The sequence below is a fragment of the Schistocerca americana genome, chromosome 8, assembly GCF_021461395.2.
Source record: "Schistocerca americana isolate TAMUIC-IGC-003095 chromosome 8, iqSchAmer2.1, whole genome shotgun sequence".
NCBI classification, from domain to species: Eukaryota; Metazoa; Arthropoda; class Insecta; order Orthoptera; family Acrididae; genus Schistocerca; species Schistocerca americana.
In genome coordinates, this window is record NC_060126.1 from 322,969,437 (window position 1) to 322,983,457 (window position 14,021).

The 14,021-nt window shown below is 38.0% G+C and overlaps 1 protein-coding gene across 4 annotated transcripts in view; it reads left to right on the forward strand.

Moving 5' to 3' along the window:
* The window catches only part of LOC124544684 (DNA ligase 4), a 297,481-nt gene that overhangs the window by 212,570 nt on the left and 70,890 nt on the right, over positions 1-14,021 (forward strand). For 3 of the 4 annotated variants that reach the window (XM_047123315.1, XM_047123314.1, XM_047123317.1), the window contains 3 exons: positions 8,062-8,252; positions 11,676-11,813; positions 11,904-12,162. In XM_047123315.1, the coding sequence (XP_046979271.1) occupies positions 8,062-8,252; positions 11,676-11,813; positions 11,904-12,162 (588 nt within the window). The remainder of the gene's footprint in view (positions 1-8,061; positions 8,253-11,675; positions 11,814-11,903; positions 12,163-14,021) is intronic. The other variant, XM_047123316.1, reaches the window with a different exon arrangement.

Sequence of the window (14,021 nt, forward strand, 5' to 3'; positions counted from 1 at the left end):
CTCGCATTGATGTCCGCACTAAATTTCAAGCTTCTGAGAAACTTAGCCTGTCTTGCGGATTTTGTGTTCTTCTGAATTTGGCATGCTTTTTTCGTTGCTTCTGCAACAGTGTTCTGACGTGTTTTGTGTACCATGGTGGATCAGTCCTGTCTCTTATTAACTTATGCTCTATGAATCCATCTATTGCTGTCGATACTGTATGTTTGAATTTGAGCCATATCTTATCTACATTTACATAATTAGCTTGGAAGGAATGCAGACTCTCTCTTAGGAAGGCATCAAGCGAATTTTTATCTGTTGTTTTAAACAGATATATTTTGCGTTTATTTTTAGTGGTTTTGGTTGACATGGTTTTGAGCCTCACTACAATGACCTTGTGTTCACTAATCCCTCTATCTATTAAATCAAGATTATTGGTGGCTGAGAGGTGAAGTGTGTTTTCGCAACCATTTACAATTCATGTGGGCTCATGAACTAATTGTTCAAAGTAATTCTCAGAGAAAGCATTTAGTACAATTTTGGAAGATGTTTTCTGTCTACCACCAGCTTTGGACATGTATTTTCGCCAACAAATCGATGGTAGATTGAAGTCTCCACCAATTATAACTGTATGAGTGGGGTACTTATTTGTAATGACATTCAAGTTTTCTTTGAACTATTCAGCTATTATATCATCTGAGTCAGGGGGTCGGTAGAAGGAGCCAATTATTATTTTGGTACGGATGTTGAGTATAACCTCTACCCACAGTAATTCGCAGGAACTATCTATTTCAACTTCACTACAAGATAAACAACTACCAACAGACACAAACACACCACCGCCTACTTTATTTAATCTATCCTTTCTGAACATGATTTGCACCTCTGTAAAAATTTCAGCAGAATTTATCTCCGGCTTTAGCCAGCTTTCTGTTCCTATAACTATTTCAGCTTCAGTGCTTCCTATCAGCGCTTGGAGTTCTGGTACTTTTCCAACACAGCTACGACAATTTACGACTACAATACTGACTGTTGCATGGTCGATTCTTGTCATTTCTTTGCCTTGTACCCTTTGAGACTGGAGCCCTTTTTGATCTTTCCCGAGACTGTCTAACCTAAAAAACCACCCAGTCCATGCCACACAGCCCCTGCTACCCATGTAGCCGCCTCCTGTATTTAGTGGACACCTGACCTATTTAGCAGAACCCGAAACCCCACCACCCTATGGTGCAAGTCAAGGAATCTGCAGCCTACACGGTCGCAGAACTGTCTGAGCCTCTGATTCAGACCCTCAACTGAGCTCTGTACGAAAGGTCCACAATCAGTCCTATCAACGATGCTGCAGATGGTGAGCTCTGCCTTCATCTCAGTAGCAAGACTGGCAGTCTTCACCAAATCAGATAGCCGCCGGAAGCCAGAGAGAATCTCTTCCTCTCCATAGCAACAACATGAGCCACCAACTGCAGTTGGCTGCACCCTGTACCCTTCATGGGATCCAAAATGTTACTTCAAAAGTTCTAGAACCACCTGCGAAGAGCAGTGAAATAGATATTGGTGTTGGTGGCAATGACAAACAACTGAAATCACCAAAATAGGGTAGTCTATGCAGTTGTGATGACCTCTGTGTCTGGATGGTGCAGTGGTCTGCACATCTGCATAGTAAGGAGGAGACGTGGATTCGAATCCCAGTCTGGCACAAATTTTCAACTTTTGCCTTTGATTTAAATTAGTGCCCACATGCCGAGAGTGGCTGTAATTCCTTTGTGTCTTAATATATAATGGCTGCTGGATCAAAATGGTATATGTTGTTTTGTATTTGTTCAAAAGAATAGACACAACATATACACTGAAGCACTAAAGAAACTGGTGTAGGCATGCATATTCAAATACAGAGATATGTAAACAGGCTGCGGTGGCAACGCCTATATAAGACAAGAAGTGCCTGGAACAGTTGTTAGATCAGTTACTGTTGCTACAATGGCGGGTTATCAAGATTTAAGTTAGTTTTAATGAAGTGTTATAGTCAGCACAAGAGTGATGGTACACAGCATCTCTGAGGTAGCGGTGAAGTGGGGATTTTCCTGTACAACCATTTCACGAGTGTACCATGGATATCAGGAATCTGGTAACACATCAGATCTCTGACATTGATGCAGCCGGAAAAAGATCCTGCAAGAACAGGATAAATGATGACTGAAGAGAATTGTTCAGTGTGATAGAAGTGCAATCCTTCCACAAATTGCTGCAGATTTCAATGCTGGGCCATAAACAAGTGTCAGCGTGTGAACCAGTCAATGAAACATCATCGATATGGACTTTCAGAGCTGAAGGCCCACTTGTGTACCGTTGATGACTGTGTGACACAAAGCTTTATGCCCCGCATGGGCCCATCAACACTGACACTGGACTGTTGATGATTGGAAAAATGTTGCCTAGTTAGACGAGTCTTGTTTCAAATTGTATTGAGTGGATGGATGTCTACAGGTATGGAGACAACATCATGAATCCATGGATCCTGCATGTCAGCAGGGGACTGTTCAAGTTGGTTGAGGCTCAGTAATGGTGTGGGACATGTGCAGTTGGAGTGATATGGGACCCTTGATACATCTAGATATGACTCCGACAGGTAACACGTATGTAAGCGTCCTGCCATTCATGTCCATTGTGCATTCCGACAGATTTGGACAATTCCAGCAGAACAATGTGACACCCCACACAATCAGAATTGCTTCATAGTACCTCCAGGAACACTTTTCTGAGTTTAAACACTTCCATTGGTCACAAACTCCCCAGACATGAACATTATTGAGTATATCTGGGATGCCTTGCAACCTGCTGTTCAGAAGCGATCTCCACCCCTTTGTACTCTTATGGATTTATGGACAGCCCTGCGGGATTCATGACATCAGTTCCTTCCAACGTTACTTCAGACTTTAGACAAGTCTGTACCTCATTGTGTTGCAGCACTTCTGTGTGCTCACAGAGGCCATACACGATATTAGGCAGATGTAGCAGTTTCTTTGGATGTTCAGTGTATATAATTAAGGTGATTATGGCGAATAATCTCTTCAGTGCAGATGCACACCAGGCTCGAACTCTTATGTGAAGCAGTGATATGCTGGGAATTATGACAATAATGAGCGTGGGAGGCATCATACGGCAGTCCATGTAATTGCAACAACCACTGTATTCGAATGCAGCAGTGTTCAGTGCATCTGCCTAGTAAGCATGAGACACGGGTTTGAATCCTGGGCCGGCACAAATTTTCAACTTTCCCCATTGATTTAAATCAATGTTCACCAGCAGCCAATGACTGTAATTCCTTTGTGCCACATTCACAAAGTTTCAAGGACCAACTTTAAATGTTAAGTCTAGGAATATACAAGAATCCCCTTCGGAATCATAAAGATAAGGTAAGCTGTTTACATCACTCACAGAGGCATTTAAGCAAAGATTCATCTCATGCTTTACATATACATGGGATGGGAAAAGCCATAATAAATGGTACAGAGAGAAGTATCCTCTGCCGTGGACTTCACAGTGGTTTAAAGATTATGTATGTAGATCTAGAAGTAATGAGAATTAAGTTTGACATTAGTTCATACCAGTGAAATTTTGAAGCTAACAGATCCAGAAAACAAATATCAACAGGTTATACATTCTCAAATTATTGTGTATGCCAAATACTGTTGTATGACTTTGAATTGCAGCCAAACATCTGTGTTCTCCTGCTTGATTCAGACCACATAGTGACTTAAAGTAATCATAAAACTGCGAAATTTTGCAGAATTTTTCTTTATACAAATGCCCCTGATGTTAATCAGTGGACAGAACGGCTTTGCATCACATTCAAATGGATTTTCATATATGATGTACTGTGCATGTTTTATTTTCATGCGCAACTGAAAGTAATATAGCAAAATCCTTCATTGATAACAGAAGTTGGAATGATGAATGAAAACTGTTGATTGTATATCTGAGTGGACTGTCACTTGAAATGGCTGTTTATTGATGTAGCTCAGTTGTAAAACTAGTGTCTTTCACCTCTCCATAAATGCTGTAGCATGACAGTAGAAAATACTGTGATCATCCCCTCGGTGGAACAGTCATCCAAGTACTTACCCATACCCTCAAAAATCCTAATACAATGGTGGCACAGAATCTTACTCTTACAAACATATCAGATGACAGAGTTTAAAATCCTCTATTTAATTTGCAAACATGAGCAAATTAACAACAGGAGCTTTCAACCCCAATAAGATGGTTACATTGAGGTGGCAAAAGTCACGTTATACCTTGTAATGTCATGTTGGACCTCTTATTGCCCAATGTAGTGCAGCAGCTTGACTTGGCATGGACTGAGCGAGTCATTGGAAGTCCCTTGCAGAAATATTGAGTCATACTGGCTCTATAACCATTCACAATTGTGAAAGTGCTGTCAGTACAGAATTTAGTGCAAGAACTAATCTCTTGATTATGTTCCATGGGATTCATTTTGGGTGATTTGGGTAGCCAAATCTTTTGTTCAAGTTGTCCAAACTGATCTTCAGACCAATGGCATGGTGCATTGTCATCCTTAAAAATTCCATCATTTCTTGGGAACATGAAATGTGCGAATGGCTGCAATGGTGTCCAAGTAGCTGAACATAAATATTTCCAGTCAATGATGAGTTCAGTTGGACCAGAGGACCCAGTCCATTGCATGTAAATACAGCCCACACCATTATGGAGCCACCATAAGTTTGCACAGTGCCTTGTTGCCAACTTAGGTCCATGGCTTCATTGGGTCTTCGCTACACTTAAACCCTACATCAGCTCTCACCAATGTCATCTAGGGTCCAACCGATATGGTCACGAGCCCAGGAGAGGCACTGCAGAAGCTGTTAGCAAAGGCACTGGCATTGGTCATCTGCTACCATAGCCCATTAGGCCAAATTTCTCAGATACATTTGTCGTACATTCCATGTTGATTTCTGCAGTTATTTCATGCAGTGTTGCTTGTCTATTAGTGCTGACAACTCTATACAAATGCCACTGCTCCAGGTCATTAAACAAAGACTGTAAACCACTGCATTGTCCGTGGTGAAAGATAATGCTTGAAATCTGGTATACTCGGCACACTCTTGACACAGCGAATCTCTTAATACTGAATTCTGAAACTGAATGTTCCATGCATCTAACTCCAATTAGCATTCTGTGTTAACTCCAATTAGCATTCTGTGTTTAAAGTCTGTTAACTCATGTGGCGTGGGCATAATCAAGTTGGAAATCTTTTCACACAAATCACCTGAATACAAATGACAGCTCTGCAAATGCACTGATCTTTTACACCTTGTGTACAATATACTACTGTTGTCAGTATATGTGCATATTGCAGTCTCATGACCTTTGTTACCTCAGTCTATGACTACAGCACAAGCTACATGCCACACTACACACATAGAGACAAAAAACATATTCTCTCTCTCTCTCTCTCTCTCTCTCTCACACACACACACACACACACACACACACACACACACACACACACACACAGAACAACAGAAACTATGAGATATGAAAAAAATTTCAAACATGGCTATACAAGCTTTCGTATTCATGATCGACTTTGCAACTCATCACGCTGCATCAAGAGGATCAGCATTAACCATGTGATGAAAAACTGTGTTTCAAAGATAACCACACATGCTTTCATATGGACACATGATGGACTCTGCCACTCATCACCCTACACCAAGACGATCAGCATTAAACATGGCCATACAGAGCCAATGTGATGTGATCATATCTTGTCACCTTATGATTACCTCTGTATGATTGGTGGCAACATTTCTTAATATAGTGTTATGCATTATAAATAGTGTTCCAGGCATTACAATGCAAGTTCCATATTGACTTTAGAAGTAGTCCCAAGTATAGAGGATAAAATGTAAATACTAACAATATTTCCATGTCTGAGAAAACGAGGAAAGCATAGCTGAAAGCAGCTGGTATGAAGTCAATTATTCGCTGAAAGTACATGTGAGCATAGAGGTGATTTTGGTGGATACTATTGTCATAGTTTAACTAACAGCTAGCCTGTCATAACAGACATAACACTAACAACAGATTTATCACTTCCAGTGGTTTATGCCTTGGTTGTAATCTCCAATTAACAAGGAGTCCAGACGACAGTTGTATTTTTGTAATTTTTTGTATTTATGGTACATGAAATGCAGAATTCAAATATCAGTTTCCAAAGCTGTTCAATCCAGCTTTCAGTTCTTCTCAAGAAAATTGGCTTTGAAGTTTTCCAAGCATCTTTACTATCCTAAAGAAAGATCAATTATGGCAGACTGCATAGTTCAGTCACCTACCATGTGATTGGCCTGGGTTCAATTCCTGACAAATGCAAATCTCTTTAAACAAGGTGCATGCTGTAGGGGCATTTCCATGAAGCGTAAAAACATGGAAAAAAATTGGTTGTGCTTGAGACTTAATAGCTGGATTGCTGATTCGAATGTCTTTTCGATCATTATTTTTTCTTTTTTTTCCGTTCTGTTCAAATATCTACATGTTATAAATATAAAATTCATCAGATATGTGCTAATTTAAACATATCTGATTGTTATTTTTAGTAAATGCACAGATTTGTATTTCTAATTACATTGCACACAAAAATAGTTTTCATCGCAGATATAAATTCTTAATTACTGATCTTTTAACCCTCAAGCAGGCACGCCTGTGTGTAAAGTGCACCACTCACAAATAAAATTGTCTTGTGCCATTCCGTTGTTGTTTTACAATTGTGAACCCATACCAATTCCTTCATTATTGCTTCAACTAACCCAGTGATAAGTTGTTTTGTCATAAGTCCAAGTGAGCAGCAGTAAGATAAAATAAACCATGAGCTAGGTCAGAAAAAATTTATAGACCATGCAAGAAAATGATCCATATTCTAAGCTAGCAGCACAATCCTAGAATGAGGCAGTTGTCTATGAGATAATTAACAATCTAATAAGGGGTTGGCTATGATCTGATATAACTCCACTGTTTAATGCTTCGCTTGAGTTGTTAATGTGGAGCAACACTTGTAATGGCAACAGAGTGATATAATGAAAGTTTATTTTATTATTATTTAATCAAACAGTGATTTAGCTCATATAATGTAAGTTTATTTCATTAAACTAAGGTTAAACTCTGATTCTGCTGATAGACGTTTACTTTGGTAACATAAAGACAGCAATTATTTACATGTGCGCAAAGTAGGCCACACGCCCACCCATGTTATAAAAAAATGGGGTGCCCGCTCAAGGATTAAAAAAGATTGTTAATAAAATTTGTTTATGTTAAAAAACATTATAATTTTATTTCATCTCTAAGTAGTTTACTCTTCGCAGAAACACTTGTAGAACATGCACCTTTATTTAAAAATTTTCCTTGGCCAGAAATCAAACCTGGTCCACCAATGAAACAGGCAAGCATTTTACCTGAGAGCTATGTAGCATGCCAAAAAGACAACCTTGATTTAGGGTATTAAATACCATTGAAGAACATCAAAGATGATTTTCTTGAGAATTTTGGAGAGTTATGTCGATTTGCTCTTGGCGATTGATATTTCAGTTCTCAGCTTCAGGAATCATAAATATAAAAAAAATACAAAAATTTGATTGCTGTGTGGTTTCCTTGTAGGTTTAACATTAAGGTTTTGCGAATGTGCTGAAGTTGACTATTTGTCTATTTAAGACGAATTGAAAATTTGAGGACTAGTACTTTACTTGCTAAGAAAAGAAAATAGAGCAAGGAATGCTTTTTGGAAATAGAAGGCATGTAGTTATTGATGTAAAAGTGGCTGAACTACTTGGATAGATTATAGTGTGTGCTGTCCCAAAGGTATTCAATTTATAAATTTCAGTATCACGTCTACCGTCTGCCTTTGTTGTTCATAATTGATATATTCCTCAGTGACTTTGAACTGATTACATAGTTAGAAAATTATGTATCCTACTGATTGTTACCACAACCATAGTGTGTGTTTCATTTTGCAGGCTATATATACATCATTTCTTAGTACATATAGCTAACCTGTGTCATGATTTACAGCAGAGCCAGAGGAGTTCCACTCCTTAGTACGTGTTGGTTCAGGGTATACAATGGCTAAGCTTGAGGAACTTATACAGAAGATGAAACCACATTGGAGGAAATGTTCTCCTGGGGAATGCCCTCCAGGTATTATTTGGACAAAAGAGAAACCAGAAGTATGGATAGAGCCAAAAAATTCTTATATTTTGCAGGTAAGAACACTCCTTTGTTTCAATAGTTGTATACATGTATTCTTCTGATGTATATATTTGAAGTGCTAATATTATTGTAGATGAACAGAAACATAAAAGTATGGTTTAAAATATGCATACTACTTTTGCTCACAATTAACCCACATAAAATTAGTGCAGTTTATTTGCATGGCCTTACAAATACTGGTATACTTTTGTATCATAGATACTTCAACTGTAGCGCTTGTTCCTTAGTTTAAAATGGCGCAAAATATCACTAGTATTTGTTAATCAGTCATCTTATATGAGGTAAAAAATGTAACTGCTACCCATTGTTGATATTCCATACACCAATAAACTTAGCATCTCAGTAATTATGCAAATTTCAATTTCACACTCACTTGTTCTGCAAAGGTACATCTGACAGAGAACCTTGCAAAGAGTATAGTTTAGTGGAAACTGATGCACAGCTTTGGCTCATTATGCCATCATCTGAGACACAAAACATTTTTGGATTGGATACTTTTTCATCCTTTGGTTGTAAAATAGTTTGCAACATCAACATTGTATCAGCAATAGTACCATTCACTGATTTTAATTCACTACACACTGAACTTACAACATCCATTTTCACCAGGCTTAGCATGTGCAAATAATTATGTAGCTAACATTCAGATAAAGACTTCTACCGCATCTCACTGCTTTAGAGTTAGACCAGCATCAGTAGCATTGTGAGATGACCTCAAGTTTGGCACAACACGACATCCTCACATCCATCACATCAAATCAGGGGGGCAACACCACTAGTAGTTTTAAGGAAACCAAATGGTTCTCTCTGTGTTTATTTCTCAGGTTTTCTCAGTGTGGTTGATTAATTGCATATTTCCAAGCAGTCTGCTGAGTTGTTGTTTCCATTTTATGCACAACTTCTTCAGGTGCAGCAAGTTTTGCAATGCTTTGCAGATCTGTTGTAGAGGGTAAGAATTTCGAATTCTAAGCATGCTTGCATTTGGAAAAACAATCTGGGCTCTCTGAATAATGCACCCTGCAGTTGTTATAGTGACAATGGGTGGTAATGGAACTATGTGAAGACTATGAGTTGGAGAAATGCCTGGGAAATACCACTGCTGACTTGTTGCATGGACTTTGTCCCTACTGGATGTCAGGGCTTGAATCCCAAGCCTCGTGACAAAGGTGAACTTTATGTATTGCAATCTTACTTATTGTGGATGGAATGGAAATGCAGCTTTAGGGAAAGATATGCCACTGTCCTCAAAATTTTGCTTTGCTGCTTTTGATATTTTAAGTGGTTTTATAGTAGATATGTTACTTTCATCAAAATTTGCTGTGCGTCATTTGTCATTTCATATTTTTTCCTATTGCTGACACTTCTTCAAGAATGGGATTTGTTAATTTCAGTGTCTGTGCACAAACTTCTTTAGCAGGTGTGTACTTAATTATTACATTACACACTAACAATTCGGCATAGGATTATTTATTATTTATTATTATATTTATTATTTGATTCAAACACACAAACTGACACATTTGGGTGAGTCCTTTGAGATCAGCTGCCCATGCAGCATATGATGTGACTTCATGTAACAATGAAAATATGTGAGACTCATTGCTACAAGATGCTTTTGCTGCTCATAGTGCTTACATAGCAATACATACAATTTAAACACCAAGTTTTAGTGAGAGGATGTAACTTTTGCAGAACACAAATTACTTAAGTGTTAGTAGATAGCAGAAAAGCCTACTGTTTAGCAATGTCGTTTACACTACTTATATGGAAGTTTGGGTGGAGATGTCTATGGTACAACTCCCAATCTTCATCTTTTTGGATGAAATGGTTTGAATGATACTGGTGAATGCTGTTCTTGCATGATGAGCTGCAGTAGCATTAGTTGTTCCTAGTCCCTGATGTGTATTCTCTGCATTTGTTGATGGTTCAGGATTTGCCTTTGTAGTTGTTATTGTTGTGCCTGCTGTCGTATTTTAAGTTGAAGCTGTTGCTGCCACAGTTTCAAGAATTCTGGATCCATGATTATTGAATATTGTCTGGTGTCATAACATACACACTAAGTTTGAGTCCTCATCAACAATATTACACCTGCTAACAAAGCAATGATGGATACACAGTATTGCCTTACAGTCACAAACCAGTCTGCACAGATCACCATAATGTTGTAGACACACACTAAGAGAAGATTGCAGATAGTCCAGGGTCAGACAATTCCATAGGTATCCATGTATTATTTGTGAAGAAATAGGAAGCAGTCAGTCAGTTTCAAAATGGAAGGTTTACTTAAATCCCTTGCCCATTGTTTCAACATTTATAAAAGGTCTTCTTTGGAAGGAAATTGATGACAACCTAAACAGATTAACAGTGAAAACATGTTTAGCAGTATATATACAGAAAAAACAGTTACTCATCATGGATACAAAAATTATTCATACCTTCTAGGTTTCATGTTATAGTGGGTGTACATTGAAAAATAGCTGAAATGTGTCAGTAAAATATAATTTTACCTCCATGATATTAAAAACATGCACAACATGTTGGTCATCATAAGTAACACCTCACTATTGTACAGCTCATGCACTAGTGTTTGGTATGAAAGTATGATGTCAGAGACCAGTAGTACATGACTGCTTACAGGCACTTCTAATCAGGTGGTGTATTTGGTAGTGAACAGCACTGTCTGAGGACAGAGGTGTAGCAGTTGTGATCTATCTGTAATTCCAAAAGCTTATTGCCAATTGTTTCTTGCATGTCAAGGTTAGGAACACCATTTCCATAGCTTGTGTAATTGTATGAGAAGTAATGACTGTCTGTCCCATGTTTTGCCAGATTTGATTGGTATTCCATTTATCTTGAATCCTCTGTTGTTTTCAAATATTTCAATAGTTGACTTTTCATTAAAAGAACTAGTGCAAGTTTTGATAAGTATTGTTGTATCATCTGCAGAGGAGGACAAAATTTGCACCTTCTGGCAATGTAAGTGGAAGACAGTTCGTGTTTTCTTTAATGGGGGTGTCATAAGGTTTCAAAGTTCGTAAAACAGGATGTGATACCTGATGGGGTCATGTACCTGATGGGGTCATGAGCTAGTAAAAGATAGTTTTATTCCGTTTGTCAGTTTTTTGTGGCTATGGACAAAAAATAATCACTTATTGATCAATAATATGTATTGAGAAAAACTGTATTCATTGTGTTGTTTAAAAGGTTGTTCATGGGTAATACTATGTTACAGGTAATGCTATGTTGTTTTTGTAAGAATTTTATCTACTAAACTTCTAACCTGTTCCATTTTCATTATTTTGTTGAGAAAAATGTGAAACTAATTTCTAGTGAAATAGAAACCATAAGTCAAATACCCCACAAAAAATAATTCTTAAGTGTTGTTGCTATGTTACATGTACTGTGTCTATCCACAGATAAAAGCAACAGAAATTGTTGAAAGTAGCTCATTTAAAGTAGGATATACTTTACGGTTTCCACGAGTGGAAGAAATACGCTATGACAAAAAGTGGACTGACTGTATTACTGTGTCAGAACTGACAGACTTATGGCAAGTGAGTAGCTGCAGGTATTAATTTTGATTAATAATAAAATGTACTTATGTTTATTGAAAGAAAGACAGAGGTAAATGTATTTTGTGGCAGAGGGCATCAGGGAAACTCTACAGTCGGCATGCTTACTCTATTGATCCTGAGGCATCTTCTCCCAAAAAGAAAAGAACTTCGAACCACCAGCCGCAGCTTGGAAAGCAGTTCTGCAGTGCAGATGTTTCAACTGCTACAATCAAATCAACTCTCTTAGAGGGAAAGGAATTCTGTGTCATGTCTGACTACAATGGCATGACAGTGCAACACATTGAAACACAAATTTATGAAAATGGAGGAAAATTTGTCAAAAATCCAGGTAAGCATTTTACAACTCATATAGGCTGCTGTAACATTAAAATAGTGCATCAACTTATAATACCTCTAATGTGTATTGATGTGATATAGTCACTGGACTTACATTCAGGAGCAGCATGTACACTTGGTATTAGTATGTTTGCTTCTAAAAGTCCTGTGTCTTATATTGATATTCATGTCATGCTCTACACATTATTTAATCTGATGTTGTGGCTTAAACCATTTTAACCCTTATCTGTGAAGATGATCCATGACTGAAACTGGTTGATATTTGGGTTTAAAATAAAAGCAGCTGATGGTCAGACATGCATTTCATACATTACATTACAGCTGTTGATAGTCAGCTTCCAAAAATGTTAATTTTGCCTCAGAAAATGTCAAACTTTAAAATCTTCCAACATGTATACACGTCATTGTTATAACTGCATATTTTCAACACTGCTTACTTGTGAAAGAAATGATTTCTATAGTCAGTGGTGAATCCCATGTCCTTTAAAAAATTCTGTGTGACTGAACTCAGCCGTGATAAGTTAATCTTCTACTTTTATTAGTTAAAACTTCTGGGCTGAGGGGCCTTGGTCGATCTGTAAAACTACTTCTTTCTGATGTTTCATTGCCAACTGCGGACATCATCTTCCAAGGTGAGTCAACAACTGGCTGCCAGGCCTTGGAGGCCTTTTTTATACAGAGAACATAGAGGGCACCACCATATGTCACACGGGGCCGACTGTGAGTCTGTCTCTGACTGACGTCATTATTCTCGATTGAAGGTAATCGATTGTCACATCGTTGTTGCAAAGTCGACTGCCATATCTTATCTAACTTTAAGCCTCCCTCTTTTCTATTAAAATGCACACATGTATAGAGAAGCTATAGAGATTCAGAAACACCACAATAATTTTAATAGAAAAGAGGAAGGCTTCAAGTTAGATAAGATATGGCGGTTGACTTTGCCCAAACGATGTGACAATCGATTACCTTCAGTCGAGAATAGTGATGTTAGTCAGAGATAGACTTACAGTCAGCCCCACATGACATATGGTGGTGCCCTATGTGTGCTCTATATAAGCGGGACCTCCATGGCCTGGCAGCCAGTTGCCGACTCACCTCAGAAGATGTTGCCTGCAGACGGCAACAAAACGTTGGGAAGAAGAAGTTTTACATATCAATCACGGCCTCTCAGCCCCAAAGTTTTAACTAATGAAGATGCTGGCCATGAAAGCCTACATGTTTTGGCTTCTAATATTAGTTTATCATGTCCTAATCTAATTCCCTCAGCATCACTTGATTTAATTTGGCTACATTCCATTCTCCATGTTTTACTTTTGTTGATGTTCATGTTATAATCTTTTTCAATACATCTGATCTTCCAAGACCTTTGTCATCTCTCACAGAATGACATGTCATCTGCAAACCTCAAAGCTTTTATTTCTTCTCCTTGATCTTTAATACCCTTTCCAAATTTCTCACTGGCTTCCTTCACATCTTGTTCAGTGTACAAACTGAATAACTTCGGGATAGACTATAACCCTGTCACACACTCTTCTCAAACTACTGACCCCGTTTCATGTCCTTTGATTCTCATAACTGCAGCCTGGTTTCTGTACGAGTCATATATAACCTTCTTCTCCTTGTATTTTATCCCTACCACCTTCAAAATCTGATAGAGTATACTACAACCAACATTGTCACAAAGCTTTCTCTAAACATCAAATTTGCTATAAATGTAGGTTTGCCTTACTTCAACCTAATTTCTAGGACAACAGAATGGACTTCATTTCAGGATATGACTTTAGGAAATTATAGCTTTCTTGAAGAAGCTGGTTAATCCTTTCAGCACCAAATATTACTGAGTGACAA